Here is a 20,768-nt window from a genome sequence, read left to right as displayed (position 1 = left end):
AACAAGATCTGCCAGTTCAAGAAAGCATGACATATCACTCTTAGTCAATTGCTGTACTGGAAAAAAATAAATAAAAATCTGCTTTACAAAATGAAACTATGTAAAACATGACAACGGCTTTGCCTGTAAACATTTGAAATTTTTTGTCTGTTAGTCGAAGACTAAGTGCAATTACATGTAAAAAAAAAATTAATAAAAATAAAATACACAGTACTGCCCACTACTGTCAGGTTACAATGGTCACTATTTAACAGTTCTATTGGCAAAAAAAAAAAAAAAAAAAAAAAAAAAAAAAAATCTCTGCTTAAATTAAATATTCTGCGATTTCTCAGGGATGACTGCTTTACAAATCAAATATCAGCATACACTCAGATATTGCTGAAACAAACTTTTGAACTGAAATTCTATTTACCCACAAATAAACTGTGTGGGGGAAAAGTAATCAAGTTCCTGAGCAGTTACAAAAATTCAACAACAAAAAAAGTCACTGGCATTAACAGAAACTTTTGCATGAAACTTTTGATACCTCAAAATACCTTAATGACTGACATGTCATGACCATTACACCTGTAATAACTTGTTTTTCAAGGACTGTATCCTTGCTGTGCACTCTTTTCCCAGGTTTAAGAAAATCTTCTGGACTGCCTCGAATGTGTACCTTAAGTCCTTAGGGTACTCCATATTTACAGCATACAGCAGACCAAAGAGCATCATGAGGGCATTTGTGAAGTCTCCCAGATTGTCCATGACAACTTCCTCCTCCAGTACTACAGCCACATTGACTACTGCGGGATATGGCCCTGAGTTGGTAAAACTGTCAGTCACTTCCAGGATCCCCATTTTCATGGCCTTTGTGTGTGGCCCCAGTGCCTCAGTATCCTGTGAAACAAAATAAATGATTTTTAGTGTCAGACTGAAAGCATAATGTCTTATGCAATCACTACTGCATCACAAACAGTAATACCATAATAAAGATATTCAAATTAATTACCTTAATAGTCTTTGAAATTGAAGCTGTCTCTCTCAAGTACAGGGGAAGACCACGAAGAACAGCAGACCTTCTATGAGTAGTTAGATCTGTTGTCTGCCAAAAAGACAGGTCATTAATAAGACATTATTAAGTCACTTAATTAACAAAGAGGTTACACATCTACTCTACCAACAGTTTAGGATCACCTACTCTTTTCACCATTGGGCTTCATTACAACCAACTTCATGAAATAGTTACCTGAAATACATTAAGATTACAATCTGCGAGGGATAATCAGCTAACAAGTGCAGCAAGTCCGCAGATCCCTTAAAGAGAGACTCCACCGAAAAATGTCGTTTCAAACCTGTATGAATTTCTTTCTTCTGTTCAGCAGAAGAAATAAATTCATACAGGTTTGAAACGACATGAGGGTGAGTATATGATGACAATTTTCATTTTTCGGTGGGGTATCCCTTTAAGACTGTTGGAATAACATTCCCAGAGTCTACTTAGGTTAGATACTGAGAGTGGTTTTTCTAACAGTCCTAAAACAGATCTCAAACATGCTGTGCGCTCGTTGGCTGTTTTTTGTTCAGTCATATTGACCACAAGCATGTCAGGTGACTTTCATGAGGTTGGTCAAGATTAACCAATGGTGAAATTGGTCAATTTTGCACAGTATGTAGGTGCTGGTCAAATGGAGCTATATGATAGGAGAAAAACAGCTTAATACTACACCAAAATATTTCTCTCTAATGCATCCATGTTGATCTCAAGGTCTAAATCAGGGAAGCTGGCTGCTTTGCCTATTTGGTTATCCATACCAATTAAAACAATAAAATAGCACCATAATCAAAATCTCACTGAGGTTCCATGTACACCCTATGTAAATAAGATAACATAAACAATACGTGTGACATCCCACATACAAAAAATAAGCCATCATCTCTGAACATTTATGCCATACATTATATTATGTATTTGCGGGATTTGTACATGTATTGTAGATCATCAACATCAAGTATACATGGAACATTTTTGACAAATTCTGATCATATAAATGTAATTCTATTGCTCACATTATGAGCAATGGATAAATGTCACAAGACAAAGTATCAACTCAACTGACAAAGACCTTGAAATTAAAATGTTGAGTTTTGCAGTTAAGTTTTTGTGGAGCAGTGAGCTGTAGGCAGTTTCTTCTCTTACACAGGTATCAGAAAATTATGTTACACTGTTTAACAGTGTTATATTTTATACAAAGAAATGAATAACATACCTGGGCATCCAGTTGTTCCAGAAGTTCATCCAAGTTGTTCCACCTTCCCTGTCTTGCTTTGGCTCTGTACATCTTTAGCAACCCCTGGGTGTGATTGTCCAGCGATGTCAGGAATGTTGACTTCAGGTCAATACGGTTGATGCGGAAGAATTCAGCACAAACCTGTGGGTAATTAAAGATTCAGAAGCAAACAATTAAAAGCAAAGCAAATTATTTCAAGACATTCAATTCCAATGGTGACAGGAATAAATTACTAACCTCCTCCTCAAAAAACAGTCCTGGCCATCTTTGCTTGATTGTTGACACCAGCGGCTGATCCTGCACAATTTCCTTTCTCCTCAAGGAAAATGTTGTCTCCATTTTTGCATTCAAAATGGTCAAGCTCAAATTTCTCTTTTTCACTTCTTTCTCCACCAATGACCTTTCCTTCTCCAATTCTTCTTCATCCAAACCAACAGGATGGTCGGGAAGAAAGTTTAGTTCAGATCTTCTGGGTCTCTTGAGAGATCCTCGAGATGAACCTTGTCTAGAGTGGGTATTTACAATCATCTCACTGCATCCTGCATTGCGGAGTTTCTGACGATAATTAGCCATTTTAAACTTCAGGCTAACTTTCCATGCTTCACATCCACTTGTGTCAGATCCTGGGTCTTTGAGACTGGGGTGTTTTTCTACCAGAGCAGATGCAACTTTCTCTATTTCAGAGTCTTTTGGGTAGGCTTTGTAAGAGTACACAGTTTCAGCCAATTTCTCCAAGATATGCATTTTCATGTCTCTTGGAACAATCAGGGCTGTTCCATTTGCTTGAAGATCCTCATTAGCTTTTTTCAGCCTCAACTCCACATCATATGAAAATGAAGGCACTGGAAACATGCTTGGCCACTGCTCAGATCTGGATGTAGATAGAGGAGAAACTGATTGGGGTGATAAAGCTGATGACTGAGTGGATGTCATGCTTGCTGTATCCACAGTGAAATCTGAAACGTGAACATCGTCCACCACTGGGCTTACAACTACTTCCCAGTGGATCCTCAAAGTAGCCTTGTCTTTTGGAAGCTCTGTGATGTCATGTAAAGTACAAAGTTCATTGTTGAAGTCAGGGTCTTCATACTGGATAACAAAATTTCCCATTATCTGCATTTTTTCACAGAGAACTGCAGAGAGTTCTTCAATTGATGATGGTGTGGGTATTGATAACTTCCTGATGTTGTCAGGTGAGAGAATGACTCGAAATAACATTGTTTCCTGGGAAAGAAAATGAAGAGATTCAATTTTAGCAAAGTAAAAATCTCTTAGCAGACACCATAGTCTTTCCACCTACGTTGTATGATGCCAGAGGGTAGAAATCAATGAGATCTTGTGGGTTGACAATGGCTACATTGCAGTAAGTACTTCCAACAATTTCATATGCTCTAAAATGTTCGAAGTACCATGAAGACAGTTGTTCCACTATGAATGAGACCTCTGTGCCAACAACCAGAATGCTGTGAATTCGACCAAACTCTGGAAAGCCATCACTAAGTCCAACTGGAAGAATCATTCCTTTACTATACAAAGTCCCAAGCAATGTTGCATTTTTTGCCAGGGACAAGGAACTCAGATTTGGATATTTGTTTTCAACAGCTATCCGCAGCCGTGGTTCAACAGCTGACAATTTGACCACTTTCAATTTTTCAACATGCAATGGTGCTTTGAAGAAATTTTGGGCGTCCAAAGCAAAAGCAATCATTGATTGATGCCTACTTGCCAACATTTTGAGGGGATTTTTGAAATTGCGGGTGTCGTGCACCACCCTCTTGAAGAAGCTATGCTTCGCTTCATACCGCATTGTCCACAAATCAGCCAAAGGGCCAAAACAGCGGATCAAGTTTGGATAATGCTCAAGGTAATGGTGTTTAGGTAGCAAGCTTTCATTGGGAAAAACATCAGTGAACAACTGGCGATGATCAGAAATTTTACTCTCTAGATAACAGAGAGCTTCTTCTGATAGCTTTGGACTAACCACTAATTCCACAATGTCTTTTAAGTCCATTAAAAGTTGCCATGCTTTTTCATCCTCAGACACCATACCACCTACCATGAGAGGGAGCAGTCTAATTAAGGCCCAATTTTCATGTGCATTTCCTCCAACTGTTTTTTTCAAGTGAAAGGTCTTTGGAATTCTTTGAGGACGATTCACTTTATCTGAATATGAATATTGAAATGTTTGGATAATGTTATTGAGCTGATCAAATGTAAAGTACTTGGCACCAATCAGTTTCTGCAGACACAGAGCCAATTCCCTAGGTATAACCCCTTCAAACAGATCATGCAAAACATCTGGAGGAAAACCAGTGATGACATGAAAGAAGGATAGGTGTTTCTGAAGAACACATTCAGCTTTCACACCATGCACATTTGTTACAAACTCATTGCTCTTCAACTCAGCAATGCATTGATCATGTTGCTCCGTGCTCCTGAGTGGAAAGAGTCCCTGCTTAACTTCTGTGGTCTGAATGTCTTTCAAAGATGCCAAGCAAAATCTGCAGAATTTTTCCACACGAAAACTTTCCTGAAAACCTGCAAGTCCATGTGCACCAAGATTGTCTGCAGACACATTAAGCACAGTTCCCCTGACATTCTCACCTATCTGTTCAACATACAAGCCTTCCTGCTCTAGGCTCCTTAAGTCACATAAAAGTGGTTCAAAAAATGATTCATAACCATACAGTCTCACTTCAGAACTTTTCCCAAGCAGTGCCAATTGGATAGAGTGGAGACTCGATCTGTACTGTGATTCCCAATTCAAAATGACCCAATAGACTGCTGTAATTTTATGCTTCTTTCTAGAAGTTCCCAATGGATTGGCAATTTCAAAATCATCAATATAAAACCCAAGTGAAAGTCTGAAATCTTGATCATTAACAAGCTTGTTTATTTTGAAATACTGACCATCAAAAGGTGAGGTGTAAAATCCTGGTGTACCCTGCTTTATGGGAAATGTCTTCTCAAGTACGTCAGGTCTCTCCAACAAAGACTTCAAAGTCTTCAAAAGAGGAACATAAACAAATGAGTGATTCTGTACCCTTTTGAACACATATTCAACAGGTTCAATTATGCCAAAATTGTTTTTGAAGTAGATGTTCCGCTTGTGATTAGTTGAAAGGGGACCTTTGTCAGTGGTGGCACTCAGAAACGGGTTTGTTTTTTGTAATGTGTCAGTAATGTCAGCAACAACTGACTCATTAACATTGCAATTGTGCTTCAGCAGAATATTCTGAATTGCACACAGTGTATTTGAATTAGCAATTGACAGAATGTCATTTACATTATCAATAATCTGTTGAGAGGCACTTTGGGACACATGCAACTGTGACTGCATACACAAGAATAAGGCAGCAAGTTTGTGTTCAAGTACTGGCTGACATTCCTCAAGGTTTGAATCTGAAATATGAGAATCTGCCTGCATGTCATCAGCTTGATCTGATGGACTTGAAACTGAGACTGTGTCAAACTCATTGCCTGCACTCTCTACTGTACAAACAGATGTGCAGAGGTCATTCAAAGTTTGTTTTCTGTGTTTCTTGGACTTGTGAGCTCTGAAAGTTGTGTCGTTGTTGCTGCTAAAATCACAGTTGGAGAATGGACAGTGAACTCGCTCATGGTTTTGCAAATGTCTTCCTAAATGTTTCAGAAATTGAGTAAGTGAGCAAATATCTGAGAATTCACATAATTCACACCGAAAACTGGCATGGTCAGTATCTGTCTGAGTGGGCCTGTCTATTTTAGGGTGTGCTCTCCATAAATGGGTTTTTAAGGCCCCTGTTGTTGTAAAAATACAAACACAGTCTGGATGAATGCAGGGAAAAGAACCTTTACCTGCTTGCCAATGATGAAGCCTGTAGTGCTTAAGGAGAATGTCTTGATGCAGATGTGAAAATTTACAATATCGGCACTGCATAGCTTTAAGCCTGAAAAAAAATACCTGAAATACAAACAAAGACAAGTGCATAAATAACTCATAGTTCTATACACAGAACGACCATACTTAAGTATTTTTTTAGGCTTTTCTTAAACCTAACAATGGCGCAAATATAGCTAAATATATAGCAAATGTAGGCTAAATATAGCTGAGTACCAGGCTAACGGGGTTTGGTGAGGCTAACTGATAAGGTTTAACAGGTGAGGTTAACAACAATTGTTTTCATGTTAACACTGTTTAACAGTGTTAACTGTTTTTTTGTTTTTTTTATCAGACTAAAATGTTATTTCACTCTTGCAAAAGGAGGCTTTGTGCAAAGTAACACGTTAGCTGCTAACATGAAGGAACACGTGCTTTGAATGCCAACTAACTGTTAAAACTAGCCTAATTTATCAGTCTCTCTGTGATAGCAAATGCACAAGTTGTCAAGCCTAGCTGTCTGTTACAGTCTATCATCATATATATCATAAGCCAAAATGCAAATGGAATTTGAAAATATTGACCATTAAAAATATTAAACGGAAATATGTAATGCTTAACGTTAACCGTTGGCAAACTGATGACGTTAAACAGCTTACAACTCCGGTAACATTAGCAGCTATTCGTTTTCGTGTTAGCACAACTTTGTATTTATTTTTATAGGACTGAAATATTTCACTCTTGCAAAAGGAGCGCTTTGTGCAAAGTACTACCTGCTAATACGAAGGCACACGTGCTTTGAATGCCGACTAACGTTAACTGTTTGAACTAACGTCAGCCTAACTTATCAGTAACTCTGTAATAGCAAAAGCGCAAGTTGTCAGGACTAACTGTCTGTTACAGTCAATTATCATACATATCATAAGCCAAAAATGCAAATGGAATTTGAAAATATTGACAATTAAAAATATTAAATGGGAACATGTCATGCTTAACCGTCAGGGTCAACGTTAAAATCACATGCCAGTTGGAAAGGAACGCTAAGCTTTATGAGTTAAACATGTGATTTTCCAGCACTGCTAATCACTGTAGGTACTCACAATAAAGCGATTTCAAATTTGTTGATAGACAATTGATATATTCTTAACCTAAATTTGCTCATTACCTCGCAGCAAAAAAGCACTCACCGCTGCAATGTCGTGAGTCGTGACTCGTGGTGGGGGGAATTCCAAGAGGCGCCTGCCTGGTAGAACTCCTTTGCGCATGCTCAGACGTTTGACGCTCCCTCTTGCTCGGCCAACATAATATTTTTTGTGCAACGTTAAAAGTTCTGCCAACACAATTATTTATTTTCTCTTGATGAACATTTTTTAGTACAGTCATGGAAATCATGCATTCATTGACCAAACATATTTTTCTTTTTTGACACAACCATTATGTTGAGCCAACATGTATTTCCTCATTTGTACAACTTTTTGCATCAGTAATTTTTTACAGTGTATGCTAAAACATTTCACTTGTGCAGTTTCTTCATTAGGACGACAAGGTGACACACCACCCAGGTGCAAAAGAGGTTGTTATTTTTTTTCTATCACATTCAGCCATGGTGTTATGCTAGCTATCACTGTTTGTTCTGCCTCTGGGTCTACAGTTCAATCAGCGTCAAGTCATGTTTTGTGGAGTACCACCCATTTTTGTGCAATTTCACTCTGACCACGACACACACAGTGAACAACAGCAGAAATGTTTTTAAGATAAATGAAATATACTGTAGAAAAATAAAAAAGAAACCAACTGATCAGGCAAGATCAGTATGAAAGTTAGTCATGTTCTGGTGTTCTAGGCAATATATTATAAGACAGCACAAAAAAAAGTGAAGTCTGAACAGGATACAGTTGCAGCTGGGGAAATTATATTCAACATACAAGTTTAAAATCTACTTTCATTGAAATTCATGCAAAACCCTGGAAATTACGTACCGACATTTACTTCAGAAAATATAATTAAGATTAAATTGAGGACTGACCCTTCAAGTATTTTTGCTCTGTCCAGCTGGACAGTTACAGCTGCTAAATCATGCAGTTCTGTATCAATGGGCTCCTTGACACATTGCCTATAGTTATACTGCTGTGAATCAGGATCAGATCGGAAAAGTTCATAAAGTTTCATTTTATTTTTGTAAATTTAATCCATCCATGTACAGATCTAACTTTAAATTTAATTAAGGAGACATATTAAGCTCATACATAAAGCATTATGATTATGTGTAGCCTAGTTGTAGGTTCAGTTTTCTTAAATGAACACCATTTCTAAATTTTGCTTCTCTGTTTTTGCTAACATTAGAAGTTCCAAAGGCCTAAGTAGACATAGTTAAAGTTTTTGTGCCAAATGAAAGAACCACTATACCACTAAACAGTTCTATTTATTTTTTCAATATATTTTTTATATTTATTGTTTATTTATATGCAAAGCTAAGTTTAATGGGATATATAAACTTCCTCTATATATTTAATTAATTTATTGTATTATTAGAGAATTAATTAAACCCTTCATGGCACTTTTTTGTTTGAATGGGTACATCCAGTCTTTCAGAAGCCTTTGAAATAGAAAGTGCACAAATGATCACAAGTGTCATATTCAGCAATACACAAGAGGAAGGAAGCTCTCAAATATTCAGAGCATCAGTCATCTTCTGTTGAACCGCACTGTTTGAGGATACAGCATTAATTGACAATATTTCACATTTTATCTACACAGTGTCTATACAAATCCCTTAATAAGCAACTTATGCATTGCACTTGTTGCACTGTGCTCTATAAACAGTGAGAAATTAAACAAAAATGAAAACAATGGAATTCTGAAACTCAATGCTTATTAGAAATTGTAGTACAGTAGCAACTGAATTGCCATAAATGTCTGTTTTTCTCTGGCTCAGAAGTTATTTACTGTAAATGAAACGAGATATTGGTTATGTTTGCATGACCGCTGCTTTAAGTTGTAAATCAAGTTGTACATTTTAGTGAATTATATACAATAAAAACATTGAAATATTAGGAAACATCTATTTATTCATAAGAAACTGTTTAGTTAATTAAATACACTCTTGATCTAAGGTTTTCTGAGCAAGAAATTGCACTAAATTTCCCTTGTTCAGCTCAGTTGAGGTTAGTAGACACCATGTAACTGCTGAATAAGACCATCTCTGAAAACTCAGACGCAATCACATCAGCCAGTCAATGTTTAGACAGAGCTTATTAAATCAGTGTCAGTTCAAATGAATGTTACTACAGTATCAATGGTTGTGAGGATAATGCTTCATCACTGACCAGTTGACGTAAACGATCAGAAGATCCATTGTGCTCTTTAATCCTATTCTTCATTTAATTTTCACAATTCTGTCAAAGAGCAGAAACAACATATCTAACACAAAGCTGTTCAAATCACTCACTGAGGGCTGATACAGGAAGTAAAGAATAAACAGAGGTAGCCTACTCAACACTATATAAATCCAAAACCGACTGCAAACCAAAAGAGACATCAATTCAAAATAAAATCAGGTAAAGTCACTTTTACTTTTTTACTTTTGAATGTATGTATGTTCATGTTTTATAATCACTGTGCAAGAATGAATTTAAATTAACTGTTTAATTATTTTATTGTGTTCCTTCTCTCTCTCTGTCTCTCTCTCTCTGTCTCTCTCTCTCTCAGAACATTACATTTCACAATATATCATGGGCAATGGAAAATCAAGGCCTCTGATGACCCAGGACTCAAGAAAAAATATTAGAAGGAGAAATAAAAAGCTCACTAAGCATGACCCAGATGATGAAGTTCGTTTTGCGGACGCCCTGCGGAAAGACAAACGGACATCCACGAAAGACAATAGTTTGGTTAAATTAAATTTTCCAAGAAGCAATCGCATCCGTTACTGCCCTCTATCTTCAGCACGGTCTAACCTGGAACAATTTTCAAAGCAGAGCTGGGAAAAGTGCAACCTTGCCTTTGTAGATGAGAAAAATCCACAAAGCTGACAGACCTTGTTCAGTTCACAGTGAATATACTGACGCCTAATGGAAATGTAAGGACCTCGTGGAAACTCTTAAAAGATTTACATGGCTATGTGATTTGGAAATATTTTTGGAAATATTCAGAAACGTGCGTTCCATTTAAACATTTAAATATGTAATTATTATTACAAAATTAATTTGTTTGATATCTCTAATACATACCAAATTCAGTCTTTAAGTGTTGCAAATACAATTTATGGCCATTGGATAATGCACATCTTAAGAACAAACATTAAATACCGTCACATGACAAGATATCATTTTTAGTCCACATCCTGTTAAAATGAAGACAAAGGTTAAGTTCAAGCCCACACAGTGGTTAAACTAAAACCGTGATGCATATATAAAAAAAAAAAAAAAACCTTCAGATTTACCTTCTGTGTTCTATCAGATACATACTGTTTTAGCCTCAGTATAGGCTACACATCTTGTTTTTGTTCAATGGTGTTTTAATCAATATATTTCATCTGACCTTTGTAGAATTACATAACAGTGTGTAATAAAAACACAGGGAAATGCCATGCATCTTCATTCATCTTTCTATCTATAGAGAGACTTTAGCAATCTCCTAAGGCTACTATCCCTAGCAAACACCTGAAATAGCCTTCTTGCCAATCAGCAATGCGTTAAAAACCAAATTGTGTGTACACCAAGCAACAAACCAAAACACCTTAGCAATCCCATAGCATGTAGTAAAAACCAATAGGTACACCTAAGCAACCGAATAGCAAAATCTTGGCACCTATATGCAAACACAATGCCTCATGATTCTGGTAGCAATTACTTTAAATGGAATCCATTGATTGATTGATTGAAAAAACGTATTAATCTACATTTAGCAAATGCATTCACTCAAAAAAAAAAAAAAAAAAAAAAAAATTCTATATTTTATATATATATATATATATATATATATATATATATTTATATATATATATGGCTTACACATACGCACGCACACATTTCTGGACACTTTTATGCTGAATGTGTACAGTCAGTTTTTGAAATAGGAACTGAGTCGAGAGAAATCCATGCATGTGTCAGAATACAGGGGATACACTTTAAATAAAATATGTTTAAAAGTTACATTTGCATAGAGGCAGGGTTCTACACATATTTTAAAGGAGCTCTTGCATACATTTACACTGCATTTACACTCAGTCTTGATGCGCACAAGTCATGGAAATAAAAATATCTGGGGCTTCAGCCGCCTTAGCCCACCTCTAGCACCGCCCTGGAAGTGACCAGACTATCACAAGCATCACGTTCAGCCAGATATAGGGAGAAAGAGGCTCTAGGATGTTTAGCACATCAGTCTTCTTTTAATGATCTCAGGCACCATTAGAGGACACAACATTAAGTTAGTTACTCATTTATTTTATTTTCTACACAGTGACTGTAAATCCCTTATTAAATAGCTACTTTATTGCAAATGTTGCACTGCACATGCTCGGTAAACAGCGAGAAATGAAACTATGCTCTGTCATTCCAAAACATTACATAGTGATTACTAGGAACTGAAGCCCCATAATAATGACAACATTTATTCCCAGGCGCTGAACTTTGATGCAGAGATGCTTTTCTGGAGCTGTTTACTGTCTCTCTTTCTCTGGCTCAGAGGTTAGTAAAATCTAACTACATAAAAATGGTTATGCATGACAGTTTTATGTTGTAAATAATGTTTAGTCTTTTTATGTAGTGAATTTGACAGTGTCTTGAAAAATAATTTAGGTATAAATAATTGATAAATAAATAATAAATTATTATGATGTAATATCACTGGTATGACACTGAAATTTGTAACATATAAAATAACAATTTAGTGACCAATTAAATTAAGGAAAAAATTAAAAAAAAAAAAAATGTATTAATTCTGCTTTTAGTGTCACAGACTGCTGCAGAATGGAGTGCTGAAATGCCAGAATCAGTGGTGGGTTTGTCTGGATCATGTGTGGTGATTCCCTGTACTTTCAGCTACCCCGCAGATGGAAAAACATACACAGAATTTACAGGGATTTGGTACAAAGGATATTATGAATTAACAGTATACCATACAGACGCCTCAGAAATCAGTGACGCATTTCAAGGTCGCACTAGTCTCACTGGTGATTTGAGTGAAAACGACTGTTCTTTAAAAATCAGCTCTCTGAGCAGCAGTGACGCTGGATCATTCATGTTCCGGATTGAGATTAAAGATCTGGACAAGTACACCTATGTCAAGAACATAACTTCTGTAACAGTTAACGGTAAGAGAAATGTGTCCAATTGTTTGCCAATGTTTTCATTCAATTAGAACAGGTTTTGCATTTATTTTTTGGAACTTAGTTTGTGCATCGGCAGTTTTTTGGGCAATATTCACTCAAAATCTATACACCCAATTTACATTTATGCATTTGGCAGATGTTGTTATCCAAAAAACTTACATTGCTTTCAATGCTATACTTTTTATGGTATTATTATTTTTTTTTTTCAGTTTATGCATTGCCTAGAAATCAAACCTACAACCTAGCTAATGCTAGTGCCATGCTCTACTGTAAGAACTACAGGAAGGAAAAATTAGGTCTATGATCAATCAGTTCAAAAAAGAAATACAAAACCTGTGCTTACTTTAAGAAAACTATTTGATAAGATTAAATGGAAATGGTAAGTGGTAATAATATACTGTAGCATAATCTGTCATTTATAAATAATTAGTTTGGAGGCCCGTCATAACATTAACTAGAATTTTCTGGAAGAACAAAGTCCTCTCCGGATCAAAATGACTGGATCACAACATGAGGGTTCATCACAATGATTTGTTGTGTACTATCCAAATTAATATTTCAATCAATGTGTCAGGTATGTGAACTGGTGGAAAAACTATTGTGTGTCTTCACCAGAAACAACAGAGATCCCTATCTCTGTGGAAGAGGAAGTGACATCAGTGAAACCAGTGACTGCCACCTGTGCCGTGTATCATTCCTGTCCCTCAAACCTGCCCCGTGTCACCTGGAACCACAACGGCACACACTCGAGTCGATCACAGCCGCAAATTCCAGGGCAGTTGAGGCTTACATTTTACACCCTGACCTTCACCCCTTTTAGAGAAGACCATAATAAATATCTCAGCTGCTCTGCAGAATTTATAGGGAAGACCGTGACAAACTACACAACACTCAGTGTTAAATGTAAGTCGACTATGTGAGTTTAAGACAAATAAATTATCAGATGCTTACTCGTATCTTTTGATATATTAATATCAATACTTTTAAATTATCCTGTGGCCAAATTATGCAAAGCCTGCATAGGCCTCCTGGTTAAAAACCACAGTCTTATGAAATTAAATAAATGTTTGGCACAGGGTAATCCTGATGAGACCATTGTTGAGGTAATAAATAGCATTTTATCAACATTTTGTCTCAATCAGATCCTCCATATGATGTAAAAGTGGTTTCTAAACCCTCAGTGAAGGAGAATGACTCTGTTGAACTGACCTGCTCCAGTGACAGCAACCCTCCTCCAAACAGCTACCAGTGGTTCAGCTCAAATGGGATTTTGTTGGGAAACGAACATACTCACAGACTGGAGAGAGTCTCCCGACATGCTGAGGCCATTTCCTGTACAGTCATTAACACAGTGGGAAAAAACAGTTCTGGTCCACAGAAAATTAATGTGCTGTGTAAGTAGAGCGTGTGTGTGTGTGTGTGTGTGTGTGTGTGATTGGCAATTTATTGATTTGAGAAAATATTTTTTACATGGAAGAAGATACAAGTCAAATTTAAAGAAATATTTCAGACTCAGCTGATTAGTTAAGTCAAAGTTCATCTTGATTTAATCTGTAAATCTGTTTTAGTGGTCTGTGTTCCCACTGGACCCACAAGTGCACAGGAAGTGGTAGAAAGAACTGAAAAATAGAAGTTACTCAAATATGTGACCCTGGACCACAAAACTCGGGTAAACTTAAGTCAATGGGGTATATTTGTAGCAATAGCAATAGCAAAAGCAAATAAATAAATAAATAAATTGTATGGGTCAAAATTATCGAATATTAAGTAAAGATCATGTTCAATGAAGATATTTTGTAAATTTCCTACCAAAAATATATTCAAACTTAATTTTTGATAAGTAATATGCATTGCTAAGAACTTCATTTGGACAACTTTAAAGGTGATTTTCTCAGTATTTTGATTTTCTTGTTCCCTCAGATTCCAGATTTTCAATCTCGGACAAATAGCGTCATGTGTAATGAAAGCTTATTTATTCAGATTTCAGATGCTGTATAAATCTCAATTTTCAAAAAATTCCATCTAAGACAAAAAAGGTTTTGTGTCCAGGGTCACGTTTTATGTTTTTAATGTATGTAATGTTATCAGTGATCTGTCTACTGTGCAAGAAAATAAACAGTTGACATACGCAGTTCTGGATATTTTCAATGTTTTTCGTTTGAACACAGCAGCGTGGAAAAAGCACCTCCGTTTTGCTTGCTGCAACAAAGTGAGGTGAATGTTGAAATTGTGAGTGGGAGCTGGACCAACAGTTTTTTTTTTTTTTTTTTTTTTTTTTTTTTTCAGTTTTTATTTTATTTCATTTTATATACTGCTTTTCAGTCTTCCAAAAAATGTTTAAAGTCAACCTGGAATATTCCTTTAAGGTGTGTTCATTGCAGCATTTGAATCAGTAAAAGGCTGCTACATTTGTAAAATAAATAAAACTTCATTGGCATTTATGGCCACAAACAACTTCTACATACTAACTTAAATGGCTTTTAGTAAAAACACATATTAAATGGACTGAATGTTTGAAATTTTATCAATCTTTTATGCCAATCAGATCCTCCATATAATGTAAACGTGGTCACTAAACCTTCAGTGAAGGAGAATGACTCTGTTGAACTGACCTGCTCTAGTAACAGCAACCCTCCTGCGAACAGCTACCAGTGGTTCAGCTCAAATGGAGCAACATTAGCAAAGAGCCCCTTTTACAAACTGGAGAGAGTATCCCGACATACTGAGGCCATTTCCTGTACCGCCATTAACACAGAGGGAAAAAACAGTTCTGGTTTACAGAAACTTAATATACTGTGTAAGTATAAGTGAAAGGCCTCAGTTCAACCATTTAGATTGGTACCGTTAGTGAAAAGAAGATCATCATGATTTATGATAGCTAATACTGATTCTATCTATCTAGATCCTCCTGAGATTAAAAGTGAATCTTCTTGCCAGACTAAGACTTTGACTGTCTGTGACTGCATTGTGGACTCCAACCCCCCCAGTGAAGTCAAGTGGTTTGGTCCAGATTCCTTGGAAACCTTCTCCAGCACCAGCATTAAACAAACTGAGTCTTTTACCATATTCACCCTCCAGGGTTGGCTGGGTTTCCCTGAGACTGTCCAGTGCTTCGCCAATAACACTCTGGGAAATTCTTACATAACTTTAGAAGCTCCTCAAAATGGTGAGAATTCATATTCAGTCTTTTTTAAAACACTCTATCATTGTTTTATTGCAAAATAATTCATTGTAAATATGTGTTTGTTTCACAGGCATTATGATACACATTGCTGTTGCATCTGTTCTAGTTGTTTTAGTCTGCATTTTAGTGTATGTTGTGAGAAAACGCTGGCAACGATCTCGCTCTCTCGGTCACTCTCTCATAAGCTACACATCATAGTTTGACTCAAAAAAGTAAGTTACCTGATTGCCTTAAAATGTAGAGTTCATTGAAACTAAAAATGTGAGTTATTACAACAAGTGATTTTGTTGATATTTTGTTCTAAGAATTAAATATATTTTTTAAATTAATGTTATTTTGTATTGTATCATTTAAGCAAAGATATTAAAGTAATTAACAAAAAAAATTTGTTCACTCAGCTTAATTAAACATATTATAATATTAAATTGAGTGAATTTTAATTTGTAAATCATCGTAATCCCTTTGATTGCTTGAATAAATTGATGCAATATGTAATCCCAAATTATATAAACCAACGATTTTAACTTGTGCACCAACTACATATCGTTTGTTGTAACAATTAACTAAGAAGTTTACACGGTTGCCTTAAAACTATGAGTTAAACTTCAGTGTGGCTCTTTGGTGCGAGATGTGGCTTCAACACTGGCTGACTAAAACATTAAAATGCAATGACACTTAACGTTATATCGTCATCACATCTCGTGGAACACTTATAAGGCTTCCTCCTTAACGCACACCTAAAATTCGAAAGCAACGTTTTTGCATTCAAAAGTGGAGTTTTATTTTAAATTGGATGAATATTCAAAATTTGATTTTTTTTTTTTTTTGGACACCCCTAACCTGTACTGTGTTTTGGGTAGTAAAATTTAATGATGTAAAGAAGACCCATCAGGAGCATAAATGTTTTCAGGACATTATAGATATCGGTAAGGACAAGCAACATGCAGCAATAAAGAAGAACAGTAAAAAAAAAAAAAACTAATAAAAAAAAAAAAAAAAAAAACTGCAACAAGTACTGTTATTTCACGAATGTAAGGGTGCTTTAACACTAGCACTTTTGGTGTGCACCAGATTCGGTTGATGTCCCACTGCGCCTCCTCGTTCCAATGGCACTCCACCACAAGGGTTCGGAACTCGATGGAATAGTTTGAGGCGGATCTTTCATGCTGACGTAGCTCCGCAAGCCTCCTGGCCGCCTCCCTCCCGGCGAGGGCCCGATCAAAGACCCGTCTCATCTCGGCGGAGAGTGCCTGAAACGAGGCACAGCATGGGTCCTGGTTCTCCCACACCGCTGTTCCCCATAATGCCACCCTCCCAGAGAGCAGGGTTAACACGAAGGCCACTTTGGCCCTCTCATTGGCGAAGGTTCTGGGTTGGAGGGAAAAGTGCATGTCACAGCGGGTTAAGAAAGCTCTATAAAAGTTGGGCTCACCCGAGTAAGTCTCCAGAATCGGGAGACGTGGTACCGGCTGGGAGGGGGTCTCTGATGGTGCTGGGGGAACAGGCGGTGTAAGTGGCGCAGTGGGAGCTCGTAGTAGCTGGAACTGTTGGGTGAGCTCGGACACCTGCGTCACCAAAGCCTGAACCGCGCGACCAGTGTCGTTAAGATTCCTCTCCTGGGACTCCATCCTCCGAACACTGGCGCTGAGAAAATCTTCAAGGGCGGAAGGTTGATTACTCACTGCCTCCATGTTGATCAGATCGTTCTGTGATGCTATTAATGGAGGACAGGAGGCAAATGCAAGTAAACAATGTTTATTGAATGGAGGTGTGATGAATGGATGCTGGAGATTGACGCAGGGACCTCGACAGCAGCACAGACAGATGAGTGGGTGATTTGAGTGCGTTGGTAGAGATGATGGTGGTGGTAGATCCGTGAAGGGTGGTGATAATCCAGAATCGACCGAACAGGAAATAAAGCAAGGGCAGGAACAATGAAGGACGAACAGAAATGAACCACAAGGACCTCAAACAACGATCTGACAAACAAGAGACGAAAGACAGGGCATTAAGTAGGCTGTTGGAATGAGCTGCACCTCAGCGGTAACACCCACATGAAACAATTAACATGACTTAACATGAACACAGCAGGAGATGGTGCATTCATGAACCGTGACAATTTCAGCTTCAAAGGTCCACTTGATGTCACGGTGACGGATGACAAATGAAACTGTGCACATTCTGACTCGAGTTAACTCGCATAATAACTTTGACTGTTTGACCTTTTGAACTGTAATAACGATTGCTCTTTCAGTTCCATGGCCGTTCTGTCTATCATCTCTGTGCTCTCTGCTCTGCGTCGAGTCTGAATCTGACCACTAAAACTTTAAGATTAAACGGTTCATTTATAATATTAGGAAAATGGGAGAAAATGTAAAGCACGATTTGGCAGTCAAAGTCATTGTGTCTCTCACTGGTTGCCATAGAAACATGACATGCGCTTGAGACTGCACATGCGTGCTAGCTGGATCAACCTAAAATATGCCTTTTAACGCAATTTGAGTGTCATATAAAACATTCATGTGACAGTTCACGTCAGAACACAAGCAGTGTCTGATCACGGCCGAATGTTCTCCGAGTCCGATGACTCCGATCACACAGGTATTACACACAATGTTAAACAGACCCGGACCCAAAGTAATAGATTCAGATCCGACCCGGACCCGGCTGTTCATTTAAAATATAGACCCTTGCTGGTCCCGGGTGTCGGGTCTCGGGTGCACTGTGAAGACCTCTACCTTGAAAATGTTATGGGTTTGGAACAACATGAGGATGAGTAACTGAACTATCAGTTTAACTGTGAAATAACTTTTAAACATGAATCATAATAAAATAAAATAAATAAAATATCTTATATAAATTGACATTAAAATGAATTTTAATGAATCACCAAGTACCACAATTTCAGGCAAAAAAATCCACTTACACTTTGCAAATTTTTATTTTAGGGTGGACTATCCTTTTCACACTATTTTGGCTTTATTTTAGTATTGTGAATGTAATGTGTATCATGACATACAGTACGTTCTATGTACTATATTGAATACTAATGTGTTACAACCACAGATAACCAAGATTTTATTCTTCTGTTACCAGGACCACATCACTGCAGATTGATGGTACTCACTTTGGTCACCCACTACTATAATGCCAGCGGTCATGTCCTTGATGAATTCCTCTTCAGAACCTGTGTGCTTTGATCAAAACAAAGGGAAGCGTTAAAATATGTCTTACAGTATTAACAGTTATCGAACTCAAATAAATGTGCACTTATAAAGTAAATAAATTCATTTACAATTTGTCCAAGCTCCACAATGTTACAGTCATTCCCATTATGCCTGCATAGCACTTTGATGTAAACAACCATAAAATAACTTGCTGAGGTACATCAACAAGTATTCTGTGCTGATCTTCTGTCGATCAAGAATATCAATAACATGGAAAATACAGAAACATGTTAAAACAACACTATAAATAAAAATAAATAAATCTTGATAGAGAAAGCCAAATGTCATTGCAAGTTTACATTTCAATTACCAAAACCATACTTTACAATCCAGAAAAGCCTTTTTAAATGGCACAACAATTAGAACAAAACAGCTAATTTTACACATTGTGACAATACTTATTGCAGGGCTGTTTATACAAGATATATGTCATCATTGCTATTCAGACCTTTGATTTGATAACTGACAGTATATTCATGCAGAGTTGCGATGGGTTCTGGTGGGGCAATTCAATAACCTGGATATACTTCATTATAACAGGAATCTTCACACATCAGCTACAGTAGCTATTAAAACTGATAAAAACACTCTGGAGACTGCATGTGCCTTAACATTTACAATTAAAAGAAAATATTTCACCAATAAATGTATAATGTTTAAGATGTCTGTAACATAGTATGTTTTTGTTTTTTAAGTAGTGTGATCTGATACCATTCTCATCTCACAATGCCTTGGAAAATGAAGCAGCCTACGTTAACATGTGAAGAAAAGAACACGTATTAAAGTATTTTGTCTGTGCATTTATTGTTGCTTAACTCAATATTGTGACTCAAGTGCCTGCAAGATTCTGAAAACAGATATTTTCTCCTGAAATGAAAGTGAAAGTTAATTATACATTGCCTCCAGTCAACTGAGGCAAATTCAGTTTCATGGTGAAATTCTGTGACTAAATCAGCACTTCCATAATATAAGAAGCACATAAAGCATGAGTCATAAATTCCTGAGCCTTCCTTGTAATTATTAAAACTAATAAAAAAAATAAAAAAATAAATCACTTATGGCACATATCTATGCAAACTAAACCTAAACCTAAATAAAAATCTGCAAGATTGCATTATTCAAACTATCAACACATTTACATGTTCAGAAAGTACACTCAGAAAAACAGTCCCTGGGGCAGTACCTTTCGAAAGCTATATGTACTTTTAAAGTACATTTAGGGGTTTTGAACCTTTTAGTTTAGTAACTTAGGGTACTGCCCAAGTGAAGGCTTTTTTCTGAGATTGTATGATAAAAAAAAAAAAAATGCAATAAATAAAATAAATAAAATAAATAAATGAATAAATGAATATATATATATATATATATATATATATATATATATATATATATATATATATATCCTTTTCTTCTTAAACAGGAGATTGCTGACTCTAATTTTGTGCATTGTGTATTTCTTGGTTCCCCTGGGGATATCAGGAAATGGCCTTATATTAACTTGGGTGTTCTGCAAATATGGTGCACTGTAAATGACTCTTGACTTTTTTTACTCGAGTGCATATACTCAGGTAACACAGTACACAGTATGCAGTATGGGATTGGCTGACGAACGTTCAGATGCAAAACAGGAAACCGTCAAAGACATTAAAGTCTACATTGGTCATTTGGTGCTTCATCAGTGTATTGTTAGAGGAAGGGGTTTTAGTATTACTTGAGTATACTGTATGGACTAGAGGAAAATGTCAAAATAGTATTTAACAGTGTACAATATATGCAGATAATTTAAATATTAAATAGATATTGAATCATAAATAACTGAATTAAAATAATAATAATAATAAAAAAACTCTAAATACATTTTAGTTAAAATGCTAAATCTTGGTATATATTTGATCAT

At 36.5% G+C, this 20,768-nt stretch overlaps 1 protein-coding gene and 1 long non-coding RNA gene across 2 annotated transcripts; one reads left to right on the top strand and one right to left on the bottom strand.

Annotated features, from left to right (window-relative positions):
• Positions 1-289: 289 nt before the first annotated feature.
• LOC113077782 (sterile alpha motif domain-containing protein 3-like) lies at positions 290-7,353 on the bottom strand. Its single transcript, XM_026250052.1, has 6 exons — positions 7,317-7,353; positions 6,108-6,213; positions 2,508-3,494; positions 2,250-2,411; positions 992-1,084; positions 290-879 (listed from the first exon to the last, which is right to left on the bottom strand). The coding sequence occupies exons 3-6, from the start codon at positions 3,486-3,488 to the stop codon at positions 562-564; spliced, it is 1,554 nt and encodes a 517-aa protein (XP_026105837.1). The 5' UTR covers positions 3,489-3,494; positions 6,108-6,213; positions 7,317-7,353; the 3' UTR covers positions 290-561.
• An 8,403-nt stretch (positions 7,354-15,756) lies between these two features.
• LOC113077779 (uncharacterized) lies at positions 15,757-18,944 on the top strand. The gene is made up of 2 exons (XR_003281387.1): positions 15,757-15,856; positions 18,741-18,944. It is a non-coding gene; the product is annotated as an uncharacterized LOC113077779 (long non-coding RNA).
• Positions 18,945-20,768: the final 1,824 nt, after the last annotated feature.

Source organism: Carassius auratus, unplaced genomic scaffold (genome assembly GCF_003368295.1).
Source record: "Carassius auratus strain Wakin unplaced genomic scaffold, ASM336829v1 scaf_tig00023221, whole genome shotgun sequence".
In the NCBI taxonomy this organism is placed as follows: Eukaryota; Metazoa; Chordata; class Actinopteri; order Cypriniformes; family Cyprinidae; genus Carassius; species Carassius auratus.
The sequence above is the reverse complement of the archived record's forward strand: the minus strand, read 5'-3'. Positions and strand labels throughout refer to the sequence as shown.

Excerpts from the sequence above, each read along its gene's own strand:
- LOC113077782 (XM_026250052.1), bottom strand. The coding sequence starts at position 3,488 with ATGTTATTTCGAGTCATTCTCTCACCTGACAACATCAGGAAGTTATCA. Across the intron at positions 2,412-2,507 it reads GACTGTTTTTTGAGGAGGAG|GTTTGTGCTGAATTCTTCCG; the intron begins GTTAGTAATTTA and ends AATTACCCACAG. Across the intron at positions 1,085-2,249 it reads TGGAACAACTGGATGCCCAG|ACAACAGATCTAACTACTCA; the intron begins GTATGTTATTCA and ends TCTTTTTGGCAG.